General features: G+C 39.0%; 2 protein-coding genes across 2 annotated transcripts in view; one reads left to right on the top strand and one right to left on the bottom strand.

Moving 5' to 3' along the window:
• The window catches only part of PDE3B (phosphodiesterase 3B), an 87,864-nt gene extending 82,519 nt beyond the window's left edge, over positions 1–5,345 (bottom strand). Inside the window, 2 exon segments of the mRNA XM_014309182.2 lie at positions 4,612–4,797; positions 5,261–5,345. Of these exon segments, the coding sequence (XP_014164657.2) occupies positions 4,612–4,797; positions 5,261–5,345 (271 nt within the window).
• A 21-nt stretch (positions 5,346–5,366) lies between these two features.
• PSMA1 (proteasome 20S subunit alpha 1) overlaps positions 5,367–24,852 on the top strand; it is a 27,775-nt gene continuing 8,289 nt past the window's right edge. The window contains exon 1 of the mRNA XM_005426325.1: positions 5,367–5,447. Within this exon, the coding sequence (XP_005426382.1) occupies positions 5,367–5,447 (81 nt within the window). The remainder of the gene's footprint in view (positions 5,448–24,852) is intronic.

Genomic DNA, 24,852 nt, shown 5'->3' with positions numbered 1-24,852 from the left:
GGGCCGGCCCCCGCCCGGCGCCGCAGCCGCAGCGAGGGAAGAGGAGGAAGGGATGGAGGGGCAGGAACGCTGAACCGGCGCGACTTTGTGCTTTATTCTTGTCATCTGGCTTCGAGGTGCCGCGGAAAAGTTGTTCGTACGGGCTATAAAGCACAAGCAGAGTATCGAAGTGTTTTCCCTCTGAAGAGCATCACTTTTTCCTTTTTATTCCTTTTTTTTTTTTTTAATACCCGAGAAGTAAGTATGGATTAGAGTAATTATCTACTTTTTTTTCCGCCCTCGTTAACTAAGTTACAGACTAGACCTCATTGCACGACCAGGTTTATTTGCACAGCTAATACCTTTGGAATGGATCAAAATAATAATTTTGGAACGGATCGTTGGAAGTGTTTAGACTGCTGTAAGGGAAAACAGGCAGCTAATGGGATTTTGAGTAATACCTTTGCTCATTTATTCTGTTTGGTTTTTTTTCTGGAAAAGTAACTGCTAAGCACTTCTAAATTTATTATAATTGTGCATGTTTACCTTGTTACTTAGAACAAAGGTCCTTTGAGCCATGTTTCCACATAATATTGTACTGCTGTACTTACACTGGTTCAGAAATCAGTTCGGGTAAGTCAGTGGTTGCACTTTTTGCCTTTTTTATTGAAACAAGGAGCTCTTGAAATTATTTGGTGCCATTGCTTGTAATTCCCTCCCTGTGAGCAGCCCCCGTGCAGCAGCTGGTTTGTGAAAGCTGTGGGGTGGCAGGAAGCGCTGCTGCAGGACACGGGCCTGAAAGTTGGCCATAAACAGAAATCGTCAAGTGTGATTCCTGGCAGAAAATGCAGTATGCAATGGCAAATATAGTAATTTGCAATGGTAAATTTCCCTCCTGTACATGGCAGGGAAATAAGTAATGATTTATTTTTTCAAAGGCAGATCAATCTGGTGGAATTTTAATACCATCGTACATCTTCCTCTGTTAGAAATACCCCTTTGCTCTTTTTCCAAAGGAAAAAAAAAATTCTCTCCTGACTTGGTACACTTAACAAAGATTCTGTGCCATCATATTGGTTCTAAAATGTTTTTGAAAAAGGAAAATGTGTAGTTCCTTTGGGATTATATTCTTACATTTTCTTGTATTCATATGTTAGTGATACCAATTGGACCACAATCAAGTATACTTGTAAATGCTTTTAAGGCTGAGAAATACCTTGCTTTTATGCATATTCTTTATTTTTTTATTCCCTTGTATTCAGCCGTAAATAAATGCATTCCAGAAATAATTCACTGGTGTAATCTTCATTTAAACACCTTTGGGTATATTTGCAGCAGTGGAGACTGGGAAATGCCTAAGGAAGACTACAGAGACAGGACATTACATGATCCCTAAATACCATGGATGAAACCATCTGTGGCTTCAGCACTTTCTGAATCAGAAGTGCTGTCTTAGTGTCTTATTCTTCACAGTTCTTGGTAGATTTTTAATTCACAAATGTGCCCAGTCTTTTTTTTTTTTTTATTTAAGTCCACATAGGCTTTTAGCATCTGCAGAGTAGTACAAGAAAAGGTCCCTACTCAATGCAACTTGACTACACAAGTGTGAAATATGGTTGTTTTTTTAAAGTTTCCTACTTGTCTTAATTGATATTCTTCTCATTTTGATAGCAACAGTGAACAGTTGCTCTCTAGTCACCTTGTCTCTTCAATTCATGATTTTATATCTTTCCTCAGTCTTGCATTTATTTTCTAAGCTGAAGAGTTTGGGCATATTTTTTTTCAGATTCTTTTCATGTTACTGGTTTTTTGTTTGGTTGGGTTTTTTTTTTTTTTTTTGAGCACCACTATATGCTTTTGTAGAAGAGAAGATCGGGAGTTATACCCAGTATTCAAGACAGAAGCCCCGTCCAAATAATGGTTTCTTCCCTTATAATTCCTGTCTCTCATTTGTTTTGCTTTGCTAGGGAAGTGATACAGCAGATAAACCAAGCATTGTTGAAAGTGGTTCTGTTGAACATTGAACACTGTTTTCACAGTGTTAAGTATATAGATCCTAGGCTCTGTGTTCTGATTGTTAACATCTACATCCACTAGATAATTTTATAGGTAAGATTAGGGGGGGTTTTTTGTGTTTACATTATAGTTATCTACAGTAAATTTCACCTGCCTATGAAGTCAGCGCTGTGAGGCTGTAAGCACATTCTCTCAGTCAGTAACTTTGTATTAACAGTATGCTTTACCACCTTCCCATCTTTTTTCAAATCATTTATCATTCATTAATTAGCTTTAATTTCAGTGATGTATGTGTGCTGAAGAAATGCATACATTCCAAAATGTAATGGGAATATAGCTGGTCTCTAGTAATGTCTCTGCTGCCTAACAATACTCTTCCTCCCACATTACAGGACCCTGTCTTGAGGAGTTTCCAATCTAATAATGAATTTCAGTATAAAGAAAACTTGGTTTGAGTACTTTAGTGTCTGTTGTAAATTAGAATAGCATTAACTAAATTGCTCCTTGTGACAGAATATTTTTTAGAATACGGAAATAACTTTCTTATTAGCTATTTCTTAAATACAGAAAAACATATTGTTTTATTAAAATTGAAGACATTTATGTCAGGGGAATGTAATTTTTTTTGATCCTCCTCCAGTTTCAGTACCAAAACAAAATGGGTGGCTCAGTCATTTGAGTCAGGTTGGCTGTCTCTGACTATCTAATAATAATAAATACTAATATAATTAAATATTCATTTTAAATGGAGATAAATAAGATTTTCCAAGTTAAGTCTCTTTCATCAGTAGCCTCCCTGTCTTTATGCTGAGGCAGCTTTCTCGTTCCTGCTTTTCTTATTTTCTCTTTTTCCTCCTGAGCAGAGGGAATGAGCCAATGTCTGGGTGAAAGTTTGGCTGCCAGCAAGGGCCAAGCCAGCACAATAACCATGTATACTCAGCCCTGGAGATCTGATCAGGAAAATACTGTTAAATCTTAGATTTTCATTGCAAAGACTGACCCTGCTGCCATCACTGTGTTTTAATAGAGAGTTTCCATTTGTTTGGTCAAACTCAAAACCAGATTTTAAAGTGGAATTCTTCATGGATGAGACTATGAAAATATGGTGTTTATACCCACAGCATACTGGCAGTAGAACAGAAAAACTCATAACTGATTTGGCAGTAAAGACTTACTTTTTCTTCATTAAATCTATACTAGCAAAATTCATAAACTGGTGGTATCTATCTCTACAGTGAAAAATATTCACTGACTTTATTGAGCATTTAATATATGTTGTCAGGTTGTGTTCGTTAGTTTCCATTGATCCTGAGACATGTGAAGTTCCTTTTGCTTCCTAAGTGATTAAACTTGCAAACACTTAAAATCATATTTTGGGAAGATGGGTGTATATTACTTTGTATCTCACTTCAGAAAAGCATAATAATGATGAATAGTTCAGATAGAAATAACAATATTTAACATAAAAATATGAACCAAAAGCAGTCATAAAACAGTTAATTTAAATTCTACTAATTCAGAGGATAACTATTTTTATAGCATTGTTTTGAAGGTTTGGTTAGGTTTTTTTTCTGGCTAAGGAAATTGCAAGTATTTATTTATCCAGCTACCTCCACATTTTCCAGTGTCATTATTCCCAGTGATCCCTACAGTGATAAGTGGTCAATGACCTTTGCATGGGATGAACTACAGGAGTCTGACAGACCTGCCTGTTATTCATCACAGTGGTAGAACAACTGCAACAGCACAGTGGCATTCTGCTAAAAGCTAACATTTTCCACAATGGGTTATTATACAGGCAGAATAAAATGCGTTCTTAAAAACCAACTGTGTCTTTTCTCTGCCTAAAAAGAGAAATGTTTGTTTTATTCTCAATTTGGTGAAAGAAAAAATAAAAAGGAAACTCACTGGAAAGGCCAAACCTAACAACTGGTAGTGCCTCTGTGTGAATGTCCCCATTTACGCACTCAAACTTGCACTGAGAGACCTTAAACTAGATTTAAAATGTCATTTATCGGGTGGTGTCAACTGCGGACTATCTTCGTCCTTGTTTTCTGCACTGCTTTGGTATCACTTCAGAACATTGCCAATAATAAAACTGATGTGTAAAACTTGAAGGAGTAGTTTTTGAAATTGTAAAACTGATTTGTAGTCTTTGTCCTATTGGATTGGTAGAAATGGGTAAGCCATCAGTATCACCAATTTCTCAGAAAACAGGAAGGTACTCCTTTATCCAGTGAAGGACCTTTATATTCATAAAGGATGGAATATCAAGAAAATAACACAGCAAGCTGTAGAAAAGCTGAAATTTATTCAAGTGGATTATTCTAACAATTGAAAATTAGGGCCTGAAAAATCTACATGGGGACAACCTTATACCTAAAACACTGTCAACTTCTTACAACTACAACTCTAAAATACTTCATCTTCTAAGGGAAAACATTGCTGGGAACCTATAACTAAGCTATGGCTAATAAACAGGATATTCACTAAAACCTATGGTGGGGGATGTCCCAGTGCCCAGGCTGAGCACTGCTCACACATCCCCTTGCACAGCTCTGCCAGCTGAGAGGTGAGCTGGAGCTGGGGACCTCAGAGCTGAGGGGAGAAGCGCACTCTCCTCCTCTTCCAAAGGGCCCATCTTGGCGCTCTCTTGTGCCTGGGCCTCTGCAGAGAGCTGTGGCGCAGGCACAGCCGCATCAGGGCACGGTTGTGCCTCAGCAGCTGCAGCAGCTCCTGGCATCAGCCACATCCCCGCCTGCAGCACGGCCCTGCAGAGACCGAGGGGCTCTGGCGCTCCTCCTGCAAGACACAGAATGGGGAGAGCATGGGGCTGAGCCCTCTTGGGATGCCTTTGGACACCCCTGGAGACACTCGGGCCTGGCTGGGCTTTCCTGAGCTGAGGCTGCAGGAAGAAGGGCCCTGGCCAGCTCAACCTGGTGTCCCTGGGGCTCAGCCCCTGGCCCCAATTCCTCACCAGGGCCTGAAATTCCCCTCTGCCTTGGGGCCTTGGGCTGAGTGCTGCCCAAGAGGTCCAGCCAGGAAGCTTCAGATCTGCCCAGCTTTTCTCCTCCATGGGGGCTCTCATGCCTTGCCTGACCCCAGCTTGATCCAAGGCCTTGTTTCCTCCTCACCCCTGGCCCCATCCCACCTGCCAGACACCCCTCCCTCACCTCTCCCCAGCATCTCCAGAGCCTTCTGCCAAGGCAGCACCTGAGGACAATTTCTGCCAGCAGCAGATCCAGGACTAAGTCCAACAAAGCACCTGCTGCCATGACCCACAAGGGGGGCGTCTCAGGGCCCATGGCCTTTGGCTCCATGTCCTCGGGAAGCTGGCCCAAGGTGCCCATGTTCCCCTCAGGACGGCTGGAATGGCTGAGGGGCTGGACCAGCATCAGGAGCACGTAGACTCTCAGAAGCCACTGGGAGCCGTGGCCAGCCATGGTGCTGCTGTAGGTTGAGCTGCCACCTCAGCACACACCCTGGCCGTCTCTCTGCACCAACTGCTGCTCGTGCTCTGGGCACGGTGACAGGCTGGGGACAGTTCCCAGCCACCCTGCTGGCCCCAGAGGCTGTGATGTCACAGAATGGCAGAATCAATTGCCTTGGGAGAGCCCTGTGAGATCACGGAGCCCAGCTGGGGACCCATCCCCAACACGGCAGCACCCAGCAGTGCCCGGAGCGCCACACGGACTCTTTCCTTGAACTCCTCCCACAAAGGGAGCTGCACTACTGCCACAGGCATACTATTCTAATGTATTTTGCCCTTCTCTGGGCAAAAGTCCCTCCTAATGTTCAACCCAAATGTTCCTTGGCACAGCTTAAAATCCTTGTTAGCATTTGCTCTCTCATGTCCTTCCCTTCTCTGAGAAGGCTGGCACTGCCTTGTCAGTAAGTTGCCTTTCGGCAGAAGAAGAGACTTTGCCCATGAGTGCTGCTCAACTTTTTAGCCATGCCAAGGGGCTGCTTATTCTTTCATGTCCCTGGGATCTTTGGAGTTGGAGCACAGTGTGGGCCCAGAGACAACCATGCTGCTCAGTGAAGTGGGCTCTGCTTGATGCTGCCCAGCAATTCCAGAGATGTGCCCCAGGCCTTGGTGGCAGCACCGGCTGGAGCAAGTGCCCCTGGTACAGGAGGGAGCTGGAGCCTCACACAGAGTCCTGCAAGAAGGATGGAGAGGCCTGGAACTGCTGGGGATTCTTGTCGTACAAGGGCAGGACCCAGCCCTTGGTTCTGTTGAACCTCCTGCCTCTCCCAGAACTGGATGATGCTTAAAGCACCATATGATCGAATACCTGCACCTGTGTAACAGTGGCTAATGATATTATGGCCTCTATACACAAACAACTATCTTCATTTTCTATTTTGTAATTTCTAAATGAAAATTTGTCTGTATTTCAAAATGGGAGCTTATTTTAGCATTTGTGTTCTCTGTTCTAGTGAAGAAAAACTAGATAGAACTTATAACATTATAATGACTCTTTTCACTCAAGGCTGTGATCCTGGCATCCTCTTCAGCCTATTGCTTTTGACCCATGCATCCAAAATCTAAATTTTACCACATCCATTTTAATATTTCTCAGTTTTAATAACTGCCTTCTGTTTCTACTGCCCAATTTTATTTATTTTTTGCCAGTACCCTGTAATCTTGGTAGGCACAGAGATCAGCTCTGTTGAGAATTGCTTTTGTTTTCCCCTCAAAGCACCTTTTTCTCATGTTCTTCAGACACATGAAATACAGACATTTGATTATTCCTTCCTAATGTAGTGCTGCCATTCCTAACAGTTTCTCACTGCGTGGACAACTTTTCCATCTGTTTAGTAACTTTGGACATAGTTGCCCAGCTCTTCACTTCATAAAACCTTTTTGTGCTTTCTTTTGAATCAGCACAGAAATGTTAGGTAAATTCTAGAAAGTCCTCTTTAAAGTTTCTCTTCAAGCACTTCATACTATTAAGCATCAAATTAATAAAAATCAGATCTGATTGTTATTGCATGTAAACCTGCCCTGACTGTAGTCCTTGCCCTTTTATTCATGGGGAAAGAAATTATCACTTTGGTACCTTATTTGGAAACTTTCACACTGTAATATTCCAGGAAATTATGAGACACATCAGTGCTTTCTAGAGACTCCTGTTTGGCTTTCTCATCCTAATCTGGGATCATTTTTGTGGAAAGTCTTGTGTATGATCAAAGAATCAGTAAATTGATGCCATGTTCAGGGAATAGTATTCTACTACCTGACTACTCTGAGATGTAGAGCATAGGAAAGAAAAGGTGGGAAGAAAGGACTTACTTTGTGTGCAAGTTCCGAGTTAAGTTACTGCTTTTGCTGCTTTTCTTTCATTCATATCCATTAGGAATTTGATGGCCAAATATCATGTTTTGAATTGGCTTTTCTTTGAATACTAGATTTTGAGAAATTAATTTTTCAATTAATTTAAATACAGTTAGGATTACATAGGCAGTAATTGTGTCTGCCTCAACTTTTTTATCAGTTGTGCATCAATGCTTGAATAAACAGAGAAATGGCATTATTACAACATAACCAGTTAGAAAAAAAAAAAAAAAGAAAAAAGAAAAAAAAACCAAGCAAACAACAAACTAAAGAAACATTTTGCTTCCAGAAAACCCATGAAAGTGTGGCTCACTTAGGGAAGTCAGAAGTTTTGACCAACATCAATGCTGGGAGAAACACCAGCATTGTGCCTTATCTTTCTAAGTTCATGTGGTGGCAGTCACTGTGGTTACTCAGTAGAAACATGTGCTGCAGCCAGCAACTGGAGCTGCCTGGATCATCTCCTGGCTTTCCAGAACATGTGCTGCGTGCTCTCTCCTAAATGCAGCCTGTATCAGCTGCTAAGGTGTTTGTTCATCTCCAGTGCTGAGGGCTGAGAGAGAGCTGTGGTGGTTTGTAGGCCACCAGACATAATGGGAACAAGCTCCTGAAGGAGATGGCAAAATGCAGTTATTGGAGGAATTCAAAACATATTCGTGAAAGAGGCTTCTTGTGCAAGTGTATTCACTAAGCATGGTGTCAGTATTCTTGCAATTAGTTGTTGTTAATCTGTCATGTCTAAGGGTGACAAAGAGAGATTCAGTTGCATTCCCCATCAAGCAAAGCACTCGCTTTCAAAGTTACAACACTGTGATCTTCATCATGTGGCAGCAAAGACTGAGTTACTAAAAATTACATCTTCTGGTTGAATTTCTCAAAAAACAGGCCCATGGGAAAGAAAACTGGAAAAGAGTAATAAAAAGTAAGTTGTTTCTTGTATGATAAGGTGTCTTTAATGGTTGTTGTGCTTGTCAGTTTAAAAAGCATGGGCAATGCACTGGAAAGCACTGGAAAGATGGAGTTGCTCTGGAAGGCCATTGTTAAATGAGATTTCCTATTTCTAGTGAAGGAAAATATCCATGAGATGATCTTTGACAAACTGATGGTGAATAGCAGAAATATTTTATCAAGTTAATTAAACAAGAACTCTCTTTAGAGACTACAAGGACAAAAATCTTTCCTATGCCCATATTTTTGTTTTTTTAAGAAGAAGCAGCAGCATGTTGGCTTTTGGTACTAAATCCAGATGCTTCCACTATTTTATTTTTTTAAATCTAAGGAATTATCCTCCTCATCTGAACAAACTGGGACTCTTTGGAAATGGACCAACATGTGCAAGCCCAGATAAGAATGTAATGATGTGCACCTCTACAGCTGAAACGTTTCAATCATGGACAGGCTCTCACTTTGACGGTGAAAATGTCAAAAATTATTTTTAATGTTTTACAAACAGAATCTGTTGATGTTAATGTGATTTCAGCAGTTAGGCCATGTAAAATCTATATGTCCCTTCAAATAAAATTAATTGTCTGCCACTTCATATTGAATTTATGGAAAATTTGCATGGAATTGCATAACTTTTAAAAACAACATTTTTATGCTATATATAAAGTATAAACTAAAAAAAATATTGAGAAGTTGTTCAGAAAGTACACATTTAAATAAACTCAGATGTCTTTGGCAATTGTTTTTTCCAAGGCAGCATGAATTTGGATGTTCACATCCTAGCAAAAATAAAGATAATGGGCTATTACGTTCAACAAATAGCTGTCAAAGTTCTGGCTTGAAGATACTTGAGAACTATGTAATTATACATGGTACCAATTTTTTTTACATAAGCTTATTTAGAGAATAGTGTTGTAGTTTGGGGTGGTTAATAATAAAAATGTAGGAATTCATCAAGCATTACCAGATTTCACTTTTTCACCTAATTATTCAAGTACAATTTGTCATTCTATATTATTAGTGAAATTGGAGGTTAATAATAAAACAGAAGGTGACTTTCTTCATATGTAGCACTTCTATAAAAAGTTTACTTTATGCTGAATTGTGTTTTATTATAAAATCTGCACTTTCAGTGAAATAGCATTAAACTTTAAAATACATACTAATATTTCAATGTCAATTCAGTCCTTAACTTGCTAATTGAAATTTCTGTCTTGAATTGAAATAAAGGCATTTTATAGACTCTGCTTATTAATAGAGTTAAAGATTAAATCTAACTAGGGAGCTGGTTTGATTTTTCAGAGAAGTCTGACTTAATGCATGAGCATCAGATGCATAACTATATTCTGAGAAAGATCAAAATCAGTCTGAATCAGGTAATTTACTGGGAGAGAGAGGGGAGAAAAAAATGAGCTGAGTCTTTCAGTGAGCTTCCCTCATTTCCAGGCCTTTCAGATACCCATTTTATTGACCTTAAATCAGTAAGACAGGTCCTTGTTAATTAACATTCTTTTAAATTCTGTTAAATTGCTAAAATTGCATTATACTGTCAGCAGGCATAAAATAACCCAGTAAAGAAATTTGCTGAATTATACCTCTTCAGTGTCTGGCCTGTTTTAGCACATGCGTGAAGATAATCTCAACTGTTTTGCTTGGCTGTATTATTCCATTCAGTTTTGGGCATGAAAATCTTATAGACCTTAATGTATTTAGAAAATCATCAGACTTTAATGCTTTCTTGTTGTAAGTACTGAACAAGCTTGGACCTTGAAGAAAACAGCATAAACAGAGTCCCTAATTTTTTGTTCATAGTTCAATAAAACTGGAACCTTCAACTTGAAGTATCAGGCTGCAGATGTCTGACAAATAGCGGAAATATGTATAATATTTTACCTCTTGAATAAAAAAGTCTGGACTTATAAGCTTTCTGGTCTTCTCTATTGTTTGGAGATTAATTTTATTTTTTAGCATCCAAAGCAACAAGACAGTCTATGCAAGCAAATCTCCGGAACAAAAACATGTTCCAAAGAAGGAAAAAAGGTAACAGAATCCTGTAATTGTGACTTAGTAATTATATCTGCTAGAGATTCCACATGAGATTAAAAATACAGCAAAATTATGCAATTAAGCTAATTAGCTCATTAATGTGGAAGTATTTTGTCATTCTAATCACAGAAGGAATTCATCTGAGTAAAAAAGCAGACAGGAATAAATTATGGTAGGAGACAGAAATTGTCTGGTTTAAAAATTATAAATTTATGTGGTTTATGTCTGTCTTCTAAAACCTAAGCACCTGCATTTCTTAGTTAATTTTATTTTTATTACTTGTTCAGGGCAAGTTGCTGATCACACATAACCTGAGCCTTCTGTGTGGTTAGGAAGACATCACAGGCAGTGAAAGTGTTCCAGTTTCTAACAACTTGGCTCAATAATTTTTCCTATTTAAATCTACTTTTGTAGCTAAAAGTCACTTTTGTTCCTCATATAATACAACAGGATTGCTTAGCATTTGTAATCAATACTATGTAAAATTGCAGTAATTCATCAGCCTGCTCTTAGCATCTTAGCTGAAAGTCCTGTTGGCCATTCATTCATGAAGTTGTGCCAGGGGATATCTGGAAAACGTTCCTCACCCAGAAGGCACTGGAAGAGCTCCCCAGGGCAGTGGTCACAGCACCAGCCTGACAGAGCTCAAGAAGTTTTTGGACAATGCTCTCAGACACAGGGTGGGACTCCTGGGGTGTCCTGTGCAGGGCCAGGAGCTGGACTTTGATCCTTGTGGGTCCTTTCCAATTCTGTGAACCACAGTTTATTGAAAGCAATACCCATTAAAACAGCTCAGAATTTACCACATAAGAAGCTGCACACTGAGTGAAATGTTTTTGTTATTCTGATGGGGTTGCTGCTTTTGTCGCCTCTGTACAGCACAATGATACAATCCTCAATATTTATAAATAATCCAGATGTATTTAGTTGTCAAAGGCAAACAAATGGAGGTACAGCAGTGTCACAAGATCAAGTAACACATAAGAGACTGGATTGTTTAACTCAGCTATTTTTGTACTCAAAACTAGTGTTTATCATCCTAATGCATGATGTTACAGTAAGAGGAGGAAGAGTTAGATGTGGAAATGTGTTTAAATATTTCCAATATGTGTATTTTTTGCCAGTTGATATTTTTAATAAGTAGGATCTTTTAGAAAATTCTTAACAGTATGTTTGAACTGACTACATAAGTAAAAATAAGGGTATGCTGTGGAAATTTTACAATTCTAAATCTAAATAATGCAAGTTATTAACTTCTGTTGATTAAATTTTATGTGCTTATTTATAGCTCAAATGAACCCAGCATGCTGGTATACAAAGTAATGGTGTAGAAACAATCAGCCATGTGCACCTGCTGGACCTTGCAATGAAAGGATAACAATTGACCTGCAGTATCAAAAGCAACACATTCAGAAGGGTTCTGCCGTTGCTTTGGAGTTTTTTGTATTTGAATTTACAACAACCTTTGAGGAAAGGACCTGGAAAGGAAACAAACTGGACACAGCAATAGGTTTTTACCAGAGCTGATTAGGGAAACCCAGAAGTTGACATTATGATATCTTTGCACTTATGCTCAATTAGTAGTAACAAGCCAGCAATGACTGATGCTTAACATAAGAAACTCAAACACTGTGTCAGCCAAGAACTGTGTTTCAGTTTACATCATTAACCGAGTTCCTATTTGTCATGCACTTGCAATATCATTTATGCCATTCTATAATGTTTCCTGTTGTGATTGTTAAATTATGTGTCATCTAATCGCTCTCTACAACTCCCTGAAAGGAGGTTGTAGCCAGGTGGTGTCAGCCTCTTCTCCCAGGCAACCAGTGACAGGATGAGAGGACAGAGTCTTAAAATGTGCTAGGGGAGGTTCAGGCTGGACCTGAATTTGGATATATTTCTTCACTGAAAGGGCTGTCAAACATTGCAACGGGCTGTCCAGGGAGATGGTGGAGTCACTGTCCCTGGAGGTGTTCAAGGAACGACTGCACGTGGTACTCAGTGCCATGGTCTGCTGGACACAGTGGTGATAAGTCAAAGGCTGGACTACAAGATCTTAGAGGTCCTTTCCAATCTAAATTATTCTGTGACTATGTACGATTTTATGAAAGCATGGAAAAAAACTGTCTCAAGGGTTTCTTGTAGCCTGAAAATCTGTCTACTTCAAACTTGATGGAATTTTATTTATATTTGGAAAAATACTATAGTATGAAACACATATATCTTATTTTCTTGTAACTACTAGTGTAACACTGACCATAAAATGAGTTACAGATGTTTTTATTTAGTCAACACTCAAATATGTTTTCCAGAGCAATAGACATCGCATAGTAAATTTCACTGCTACAGCATTCACTAGCACTGACCTACAACAAAATGCACTGCTGTATTTATTTGAGTATTTTTTACTGCTGCATTAAAAATGTTTTATTTACTACAATTAGAATGTTTATTAAACATGAATACTGTATTATGCCAATATATTGGTAGAGACAAAAGCAGAGTGAACAAACAATACAATTAGTAAATGAAGTGAACACAAACCTGTATTACCCTTTATTATTGTTTACTTACAGATTTGTAAAAGTTGCTGGTTTGTAATCTGTTTCTCTGTGACTGCTGCTAATTACAAAGACTCTAAAATTCATAATAATTACTGCCCAGTACCAGTGTGTGCTTGGTAACAGTTTGAAAGTTTGTGATTCCTGGCCACTTTGGTATTTAGCCCTTAATTACTGTAGGGCTTATTGCAAAGTAGCAGTTCCCTAAATGTAGGTCTCCTTGATGTATGCAATCTTTGGGATTTTAAATACTACACACTACTTTCATTATTTGATGTCTGAAAATTACAAAAAAATCTATGTACCAGGAGGTTACCCAGATACCAAAGCAGCTGAGTGACACACTTTAGCTGAAGTTCTTTACATCATATATTCAAATTGCAGCTGTTAATTCTGAGGCACTTTTGTATTAAAAAGTGATCATCACGTGTCCGGTGATACTGCTAATGTTTGGGTCTAAACAAGATTTTATGATCTTCAGTTTTGGCCTTGATTTCTTACTGGGAAGTTGTTTAAGTAGTCCTGATCATTAAAATAATACATACTTGGCATATTTGCTTTCTTTAATGCTGAAAGTGAGAAATACATCAGCTACACATAAATTAAGTTTTGCTTTTATTTATTGCCGTGTCTCCTTCTCATGATTGATGTATTTTTTTATGTGAGTTCTGAAAGGATTGGAGGGAAAAAGGAAAACAGCATTCTAGTTTTAAGGAAAAGTTTAGTTGAGTTTTCAGTGCTTTCTGATATATTAGAAGAAGAAAGACATTTTTCCAGACCCAATAGTTTAGTTGTTAAAAGGTACATGAGACAGTTGTGGTGTTAATTGAAATCCTGAGATTATCCCACTCAGCTACCCTCCCTAGTCAGGTCTCCACAACAAACAGGTCTGTACCAAATCTAATGGTGAAATTAGCATATTTCTGAACAGAAAGACCTTGAACTGCTGTAAAATATAATAATCTGGCATGTAAATTAAAATAACTAGGTAATTTTCAGCTTTTCACTTGAGAGGCCTGATTCTTTACTGCCTAGCAAAGTAAAAAGACCTTAGAGAGGATAGGCAGGACTACTGCTTTAATATATATACATTTTATACTCATGCTTTGGACAATAATTATCTATAAACATGCTTCTGAGAGGTCTAGCTAAAAGCCTTTGTTTTTATAGTAGATACAGAAATATATTGACCTGGGATGTAAGTGAAATGAGTATATAATTGATTACTATGTGGAAGGTAATAAGGTCCGACTTGCCACAGCAGTATCCACAAGCACATTTGGTTAAGTTTGTATTAACCTGAAACATAGATAAACTACTTTTATAAATAGACATGATGATTTAGATGTTTGTGAAGTCAGGCCAAGCTTTTCAAGTTACTTGAAAAGTTTGTATCAAGTGACAAAATGACCTGCAGAAGTTTAACTTATGTGAACCTTAATCAGTAGAATGGGGTACTGCCCATGAATTTTTAATTGCTGAATTAGCAGGAATTGTTCACAAATGCAAATGTAAAATTTTTAGCTATGGAATGCAAACAATATGTTCCAAGAGTCAAAGGGTCTTTCTTCCAATAAGAAACCTTCCATCTGTTTTTCTTCCTTCCTCACCTTTTTTACCCCCACTTTTCACTTCATTTTTCCATCTGGACAGGCTACAGGACTTGAAGAGCTCAGGCTATAGGACTTGAAGGGCTCACTTCTTTAAAAGCTTTCTTGATGATTAGAAGTAAGCTAAAGACACTTTATTTGAATAAAGCAAAAGTTCCATACTCTTTATCAGCTGATCTGTTTCTGTTCACCCTGAGGGCCTTATCTGTACCAGTGCTCCAGGCCAGATAATCTTACTGATGGCAGCAGGATGTAGGGGGATACAATATAAGAAAATAAAGGTAGTATAGAAAGCAATCTTATCCCTTAAGGAGTTGCAGCTGAGCCAATTATTAGAGATTGGGAACAGGCCTGACTTTACCAGGCTGCAGCTGTAGCCAATAAGAAGAGAGTTATAAAAGAGTGGATTGGTTGGTTGAGGGGGAGTGGAGTTAGTTGGCTACTGTGAGAGGAAGGAGGACTCAGTGCCTAGAGGAGCTGCCTACAGGAAGCATCAAGGAGGTATGAAACTCTAGCAATATGGAACCCTTGCCATGTAATGACAATAGAACCTTTGTAATGTAATAACAACAAAAGAGGAGGGCCCAAATATCAGCCCCCCACATAATGAGAATGGGACAATAAGCACAAACCTATTTCTACTCATTGAGTTGAAATGTCCACTGAATCAAAATGATTGCTCATTTCATGTGGAATGCTGGCTCCCAGCCTGGGAACTTTTTCTGTTTTCTTACAGCTAAGAGGGTTTTGGCTACTGCTGGAATTTTTATTCTACTTCTTTTGGGTTTTGCTCTGGGGTCTTGAGAGGTGCATTGATCTTGGCAATTGTTTCCTAATCTCAGATGATCATTCTCTTTACACTTATAGCCAATATTCCTTGGTAACGTTCTCTTTATACCCACTGAGATCATTAGCACTAGTGTCAGGAGCATTTGTTAATTAGGTTTTTGGGCTCTTCAGCACCAAATATAAAAATACCTTATTATCCCTACAACTACAGAATTGCTTCTGAGCATTGTTTCAGTCAGACTGGGAAAGAGCAGCATTCCAAAGACAAAACCCCATACCTGGGACTCTGATTTCTGAATGAGACCTTAGTAGCATGTCAGCTCCATTGTGGCAACTGGAGAAGCTTTTCAGACCTGCAACATCACATTATTTGTTTTCCAGAGAGCCCTAAAACAGGCTATTGCCTGTTATCATATAGTTTAAGGAAAAGATCTCCCTGTGATCAACATCTTCAGCTCCCCTCAGAACATCAGAAGTACTTTCAAAGGCTACTTCTCTAAAAACTCAGGAGTTACTTGTGCTCCATAAAAGACTGGACTCTTCAGCCTAATTTCAGTTCCACATTTGGAACTACCTTGTGTGCTTCTCAAACTATATCCGCACGATCTTTGACCATCTGGTGACCTTTATCAGATTACTGCCTAAAGATTTTTGCCAGAAGTTTGACGCTCCAATTATTGAGGGTCATATATCATCTAGAACAATCCTGCAAGCCTCACTTGACACAGGAGGGACAGCAGTCTGGGCTTTCACTGCCCCCTTATTTCTTAAACAATTTTTTTGGCTCCTGTGTTTCCAGGAAGAATAAAGCCATTATGAAAAAAAGAGATTCCTGAACATCCTTTCCGAAGGAGTATTACAAAGGGGGGTGAGCTGTAACATCATACCAGAAGTGATAGGAAATTACTTACTCACTGCTCTACTGGTTGTTTAGTCACGTTTTGTCTTTTTTTTTAAAGTATAGACTGTTTCATGGATGAGTTTGAGGAACCTTATTATTTGAATGTTCATCTAACTACCCATTCTCCCAAGTCTTTGTAGCAGACTTTTACTTCCTTGCCTAGAAGTTGTGTCTGAGAGACTTGAGATGGGAAGGAGGTATGCTGTCCTCTCCAGAAGTAAATATATCAGGTATCAGACAGATTTGCTAGCAGTCTGCCCCAGTTCTTGAATGAGCTGGGAAACAGATTAGGTCAGTCAAGCATCCATATCCCATGCAGGAAGTCCATGCCAATGTTCTTGAGACTTTTCTACAAGGAATGTGGAAACCAAGAACTACTCTTTCCATGGATGTGAATAGGAAATGCCAGTCTTTTATTCCAGAGTGGCTTCCAGACTCTTTTGTAATCAATTGTTAAAGGAGACAAATGTGTTCATGTCCCTTTTTTTTTTTTTTACTGCCCAAAGTGATTTTTTTTTTTCTCTTCAGAGAAATACGATAATTAATAGAAAAAGTAAAAACCAAATGTATTTGGCCAAGTAAGCTTAATTTTCCATGTGATACACAGAAAAGACTACTTTGTTTTCCTTGTCAGGAATTCTGCTCGATTTCCTGGATGGTGCTGGATTCCTCTAGCAGCTCAATCTATTTGACTGCACTTCCAGACTAGTACCCTCCTCGGCTTTGTTGCTACAATAGTAATTCTATCTTGAAAGGCTTGTTAGTTATTTTTTCTCCTTTATCTGCTAGTTTTCAAGTAGCTTTTGAGTATCATAGTTGTTTCTTCTGCTTCTCAACAATTTGGAGTGGAGAAATGTCACTTGAACTTTGAAGTACTTGTGAATGTTCATCACAGATCCTTCATAACCCAGCCCAATCTTAGAAGAGTAATCATTAAGAAAGAAGAAGTATGGAAGAACATATGCAAAGATAGATATATGTTTAAAAAGTTACCAACTATTTCAAGAAAAGACCTTAAAACGATGATAATGCTTATGCAGCAGTGCAGGTTAAAAACTGGCATTTCATGAGCTGAGAAACATTCTCTGAAATTCACATTCGCTTCACTTTGCAGACGTGAGTGTATAATGAGTTCATCCCTGGCTAGAAACCAGAGAGAGTTGGTCAATTTCTAACCAACACTCAAAAGTCTGCTAAAGGAGAGTTAAACCCCTCCCAAGAATGAAGCACTGCTGCTGTTTTACTGGTATACTACACTTGCACAATGCTGTGTTACTAAAAACTTGGTAAAAATACAAATGTACATAATGAAGTTGTTATAGTGTCAATTTCTGACCTATTTTTCAGTTTCTTTCCTTTGTGGCTAATTCAGGCCAAAACCCAGAAGACAATTCACAAATGTGTAGCTGGAGGGTGATACTCAGTGTCTAGATTAATCCTTTAAACTCACCAGGCAGATGTTATGATATGGAATTTGGAGATTTAATCATGTAACTGTCATATCATGTAACTTTAAATAAAAGCAGAAATACAATATATTTTATATGCTTTCCTAATTTGTTTTAAATTTGCCAGTACCAGTTACATGTTCAAGATCTAAGTACAAGTGTGGCTATACTGAAGTAAGTCAAAAAAACCCACTGGTAATGCTCTCAAGAGTGTAACCCAGAAACTGGATTTTAAATTCTAGGTTGAATATATTCTGAAGAAATTATTAATAAGTCTGATTTGCATTTTAGAAATATATACTGATGTCACTTTAGAAGAAAGCTACAATATGAAAGGGCAAGCTACATACACGAGTGAAGCTTGGTTATTATTGATAGGGAAGCAGCACCAGGGAATACTTCAAGTTACATTGTGTAAGTGATTTTTTGGATAAGATCCTAAACAAATGAACTTAATGTTTAGCTTTAGAGGTAAGAGGAGTATTTTTGTTGGAAACTAACCTCAATAACGTGCTGAGTATTGTGTAAAGGTAATTGTGAGAATACAGAATTTGAAGGTAATAGTGAGAATACAGAATTTGATAAAAGGAACATACTGTTTGAAAAGAGATTATTTTGTAACTTTCACCCATGTGATTTTTCTGCAATACGGAAAGAAATACAAATCCATTCATATTCACTGCTCCCTGTGAGGCAAGAAGGTGTCCAGGGCTTTCTGGTAATTGTATTGATGTAATGCATTTTGAATTGCATAAGAAAAAATTGATAGCCTCTATCACGGGTCCCTTCAAAATCCTAAGGCATGTATTCAATTTTCAACCTGGAAAATATCTTCTTGTGCTTATTGAGTATTATAAAACAGCTGAAAGCATCTATACAAATGCAGGAATAGTCTTCTGATTTCAGTATTTTCTTTTTTTTTTTTTTTAATTTCTGTGCTCCAAGTATGAAACCTTTCATTTGGTAACAACTTTTATCTGAATAATCATTATTACCATTCACTTAATGATGTGATAAACACAGCTTAAAAATATTTTCATGCCGTGGAATCTGTTGTGAATGAGACATCTGTAGTCACAAATTTGATACATACTTCTTAAAATTAAAACCAGACATGCAGATGTGTGACTCTGTGCTGATATGTTAATAACAAATGCAGAACATTTTAGACACTCACTCAAGGCAGGGTTACATCAAGGTGTTCTGGAATTAATTTAAAGCCCTTTTGGCCCATCACTGAATCCTTCCAGGGAACAGGCAGAGAAGCCAAGGGTTGTGCCAAATACTCTGGATTTAGAATTATCCTTACATCAATGGAATTTTTTCATAATTTAAGCATGTGTGATGCAGTGTCTGAGCTCCGTGATCTGTCCGAATTATTGCAGACAATGCACACAGCAGTGCCAGAAGCTCTCTCACATTTGTCAGGACAGGCTTAAATTTCTGCTTGCATGTTAGTTTAGGAATAATTGCAATAAGGATGACAGTGCCAAACAAAATTTGTTCTATGAAAACTGGGATATGCATGACAGCAAAGCTGTTAAAATCCATGTAGCAAAATTAGGGGCTTGGCAAAATGGAAAAAAAAAAAACCCTGGCTGATGACAGCAGGATTTTTAAGACTAAAGCCTACTCAAACATCTATTTTTCCTGCATATTAATTCTCTATTGATGTCTTTCCTAATCAAAAACTCAATCTACAGTAAGAATAGGCTGAGTCACTTTTAAAAAGATCTAGTCTACAAATACCAGAACCATTGCCTGAACAGTAACTATTACAATGTTTATCTCTCTCACAGAACTTGAAAATGCCTGTAAAGAGAAGTGTCACATAAATCCTTAATGCTTTGCCATGGATAGTACGTCATTCCTAGGGCCTTTTCTTTTTTTTTTTTTTTTTTTAGTTTAATATCCTCCAGAAAATTTGTTTCTGTATGTAAAGGTCTTTCCATTTTTCAAGCAGAAGTTTTTGGCACCAGTAGATGCGGCAAAAATATTGTGAACATTTTATTGTGTGATCTACATACAAGCACTCATTGTAAAATATTTATGGCATATAAATGCATAAGTAAGAAGGTAATACTTTGTCTACTCATTAATTTAATATGACAACAATGTTGGTGGTAAGGAAATGGGATCCATTAGTGGTCTCATGGCTTCATTTCTGTGCCACGCTGTTATTTCCTATCTGTGATGATCCTTTCATAGGGAGAAATTTTGAACCTGAGATAGTGTTTATTAGTGAATCTGTTCTCCATTCTGTCTCAAAATGTTATATATCCACTGCTGAAGGTTTGATGATGCTTTGGTTTTGATTCAGGTATACTTAAAAATAGTTCCAACAATATGAATCAAGCGAGCAGTTAATATATTTGAAAGAGCTTATGCAGCTATATGCCCACTGAAATGGATCTCTTATCCACAGAAACTTAGTAACTGCCATCCTTTTTCATTGAAATGAAAAGCTTAGCAGACTTTCTGATAACTGCAACAATATCTTTCATAATGCTCCATAAATTATGATAATAATTCTTCAGTTGTATTTTGATGACTCAGACAATTCTATGTATGCTGTTTAAATCATAGCTTCTAGGCTAGCAAGCAATTTAAAGCTCAAAATATGTTTTTCTTGTACAATAAAAGTATATTATACAGAAACTCTTCCTCACTCAGAGTGAAGAAATAAATTTCAGGTCCAAGAAATAGCCAGCAATAATATCCATCTAAATTTATCTCTAAATATATTTTTGGTCTATTCAAACAAGAACCTACAAATAAAAACTATTTCCATGACCAGGACATGCTACAACAGCTCTGCTGTGTTGAACCTTGTGTGCCCTTGTTTGTTCCAGAACTGGACAGAAAGAGCCAGACTCTTTCCTGCAGCTCTCTTTCCACAGGGATTATTTAAGCCTGCTTTCAGCATTGCCTGGTCTTTCCTAGCCAGCTTTGATGATCAAGCAAGGTTAGTTGCCCTGTAGGCCTGTCCTGAAAAGGTCAACTGACGTCAGTCCACAAAAGCTAGGGATTAAAAAAAGTAAGGCATGGACTTTAAAATGTGAGTAGTTAACATCTTTCGTGACAAAATATTCCAGTAATTGAAATTGGTCAGTAGTTTAAAAATGGTAAAAAAAGCCTTTGGCAACATAAAGGCGAGTTTGTCATAGAGACTGAAATGTCTGCATCTCTACTAATGTGCCAGCAAAAGAATAGGAAAGAAATCTGCTATAATTTATATAGAGAGGCTATTTTTTCCTATTTACAGTATTAATACAAAGTGATAGATTTTTTCTTTGTAAGAACTTCTAAGATTGTCTTCAAATTATTTTAAAGACAAGTATGTACATTTTAGCTGCTGTCAAATTTTTATTTTTAGCCTTAACCTGCTTGATGAAAATGTCATATACTATGTATGTCATACACCAAGGCTTCTAATTAAGTAATCTTGTTAACATATATCTATTAATGAAGCAAATCTCTTACCTGTATTAAATCCAAATATGGATTGTTCACATTGTCAAGGCAGTAAGACAGTTCTCAAAATAACTTAGTCAAAATGCTCAGTCCTGAGTGCATTATGACAGCACTGCTATTTGTGGGCAACCACTTGTCCATCTGACAGGAGTGGCTCTGTGATCTCTCTGGGACCTATCATTCCCCTTCTCCAAGGGGATGCAGGCACAGCCTTCATTCAGTCTGTCTTTTACTGGCACAGCAGTTTTCTTCCTCCTCCTTTGGCAGTCTGCTGTGCCTAAGCAGCACAACGTGCAGCCCCTGGGAGTGCTCCCAGAGTGTCGCCACTGACCTCAGAGGAGCCAATCTTTTGCCAAAACACTCCATCTAGCTACAGGAGCATAGCACACAGGGGTTAATGTGGGCTGATGGTGAGCAGTATCCCAAAAAGGGACTTACAGGAATGTTGTTTCCTCTCGTGAATCAGCAGAAGCGGAGGCATAATGGCCTTGCCTTTCAGTTGCTGTACATTAATCTCTGCAGAGCAATGCCTGTCATCGCTCAGATGTCAGATGCTGTTTATAACTCTGCTGGAAACACAGCATAGAATAAAACAGGCTCATTAGTTTCTCTTGAGACTGTATATGCGTGGTTTAGGTTAGCTATGCTTTCACTGCTGCACTGAGCTCAAACATTGCAGCAGCAGCACTGGTGGGTCGGACAGTTGTTTAGTCTGTGAATCTGTCCAATATCTCCAATGTGAATCTCTCAATACATGACCAAAAGCCCATGTTGTGTTCAGATGCAGAGGTTTCCACAGCACAGGTATGACAAGACCCAGAAGTACCCCCTTGGCTTGGCTTGAACCTGCTGCTTTTAATGGCACCCTGTACCAGCACTGCAGGACAGAGAGAAGCATTGAATCTATTCAGCATCTCTGTGCCAGCTGTGATTTGGCAAGAGTTCAAAGCCTTTCCTGCTATTTACACTGAGGAGTTCTACTCCTTACTGTCATCCTTTATATGAAGGTTATAACTCTATTGAAGCTATTCCATAATTTGAATCCTTCTTTCTACTTTTCCCAGTGCCCCATCATTTCAAGGGGGGAAACAACAGTCATGGCCAATGTTCAGCAGTGTCAGATGCAGTATGGATTTATACAGGGGCACAGCAATGCTTTATGGTTTTTTCTCCTTCTTAATCATTCCTTACATTTAATTTGGACCCTACTGGGCACTGAACTTGTTTTCATACAGCTATCAATTGTGTATTCATTGCTCTGAAGTAATCCTGGTTACCAGGTTGCCAGCCGTGAAACTAAAAGGGGGAAAATATTATTTTCTGTTGAAACCCAGGCCACCAGGAATTATTCTCTGTCTGCTCAGGGGTGTCTTGACCCCCAGGGAGCACTGACTTTGACCCTCATTCATGGAGAAAGTTTCCTAGACTTCAAGGTAGACTAGAATCCACAAAAGTGTGAAATAGATTATGGAGAGTAGTGTAGGTGTACCACTTGGTGAGAAATTCAGCTTTTGGGATTTTTAGTGTGTTGTGGATGGAAGCAAGATGGAGGGCACAGGGTGTCCTCCTGGGTTTCTTCTTCATGGTTCTTCTTCATGGGTTTGGGTGGCATTTTGTAATTGGGCAGAAAAGTCTGCCTTGTGGGCTCTTTGAGATCAGTTATTGGGTTAAAAGGGGAAATAATCCAGGTGTCAGTTCTTAATTGGATAGTTTAGTCTTAAAAGACCCTGTAACAAGAGATTGTTGGCCATTTTGTGCTTTGCTAATGAAAAGCTGCCCAACTCACAGTAGTGAGACTGTTTTACTGATAAGAAATAATCAACACCTGAGTCCAAACATGAACTACTGTCTCAAGTGCCTTCAATGCAGACCCCGAGAAACCAGTAATTTTATCCTTAGATTTTTTTAATAAGTAGTTCATTTAAATGAGAGGATAGTTTTAACTTTACTTTTCAGTCCTGTACTCTTTTACACTGTGATGTCTCAATGTAATATGTTGATTGCTGCTTGTCATTCACTTATTTGCTCTGCAATTAAATTCATAATATATGCAAAATACTTCCTTTCTGCTGTGATGCCTTTGTTATCTGAAGAAGATCTATTTGATTTTGCCTTGTTGATTTTGTTTTTCTCACCTTCTGAATTGACACATAAACCCTCAGTTCAAATACTTCAATGAGGAATAGGCTGGATGGAACTCTTTAGCACCAGCATGTCGGGATCTCTTGCTGGTCAGAGTGAAAAGTTGGAAAGTCTCTTTTCCAAGCCTGGCACTTGAAGAGTCAGAACTCTTCATTTCTTGGTCTCAAGGTTGTTTATTTATTTATAAATAGAATTTATAAAATTCTTTCTCCTGTCCTGCCAAGGTCCACTCAGCAGGGAAGTCAGAGGCATTCTGCCTGCCCCTGGGCTGGTGTTATGTCTTTATACTAAAAACTACGTATACAATGTTTACAATTACTTTCCAATACCGATCACCTATGTTAGACAGTGAGCTTCTACTCTAAACCAATCTAAAAGTGCCAACATCACAGCAGACGGAGGCCAAGAAGAAGAAGGAGGAAGGCTGGACACACCATCTTGCCCCCCTGAATCCCCATTCTAAAAACCCCAAAAATCTACTTTTTCACCTTGTGATAAATTCACTATCATTCTATTTCATTTTTCATGGCTTGCAGATCTTCATCTAAGGTTGGTAACTTGCTCCACGGGTCATAATCAAAACCACAGGCATCTTGGGCTCTGTGCCAGGGTCTCTGAGCCCCCTGGCAGGGGTCTTGGCTGCTCAGCACAGCCAGAGGGATGTCCTGGGTCCTGACCCCAGCACATGGAGGTGAAATCTCAAATACACCTCCAACCCTCTGGCTCTAGCCCTGCCTGTGGAGGTCTCGTCCTGAGCCTAAAGGGCAAGAAGGAGCATCCAGAAGGAAGTGAATGACTTCCTCCCACGGTAAGCATTTCCCCGTTCTAGAGATTATTCCTGCCTCCGGCATCCTCTTGCACTGCTGCCCTGGGAATACCGAGCGCTTGTGCGGCACAGGAACTCCGAGCCCTGCCCCCTTCCTGCTGCCGCGGGACCCCAACCCTTCCCTCCGGAATAAATTTTTAATAGCTGGACATCTGCTGAGCTCGGGCTTGGCTGTGTCTTGTTCTATCCATCTCATCAAGGGGGAAAAGATTCCTCGGGAAAATACTTCAGTTGTTACTTAATAAAGCTACAGCAGTTCATACAGCTTCCAAAAGTTCTTTATTTACGTAGCTATTAACAATATTCTGCACGAAGATTTACAATCCTGCCTTTTTATCGCTAAAATCCCGGCCGCTGCCATTCCTCGCTGGACAAATACAGAACAATGGGGAGCCTTGGCGTGGTTTAGCCCTCTATCAAAACTGAGGCGGTTTTGCCAAAATGAGAGGAAATGTCTGCGTGTGGCTCTGTTCCCGGGGCGGAGTGAACGGAGCTGTGGGGAGTCCCTCGTTGCCGTAGGAAGTTACTGGGGAGAGGCTGCGGGAGTGGTCACTGCGAGCGCCGGGACACCCGAAAGCTGCTCAGCTTGCCTAATAAAATGTTTATGCATCCTGTTCCCACGCAAAAATGGCGAGGAGAGGAAGTCGTTTCCGAACCAAATGAACTTCTTTATTCATCAGAAAGCCTAAAAATAACAAAACTAATTAGGTAATTTAAATCGGCGTTTCGGGAGCCGCCTCGCCCTCAGAGGCAGCGCGCAGGCGCGGCCCATCGATG

This window comes from Geospiza fortis, unplaced genomic scaffold, assembly GCF_000277835.1.
Source record: "Geospiza fortis unplaced genomic scaffold, GeoFor_1.0 scaffold327, whole genome shotgun sequence".
In the NCBI taxonomy this organism is placed as follows: domain Eukaryota; kingdom Metazoa; phylum Chordata; class Aves; order Passeriformes; family Thraupidae; genus Geospiza; species Geospiza fortis.
Note: the sequence above shows the minus strand (reverse complement) of the source record. Positions and strands in the feature narration are given on the sequence as shown.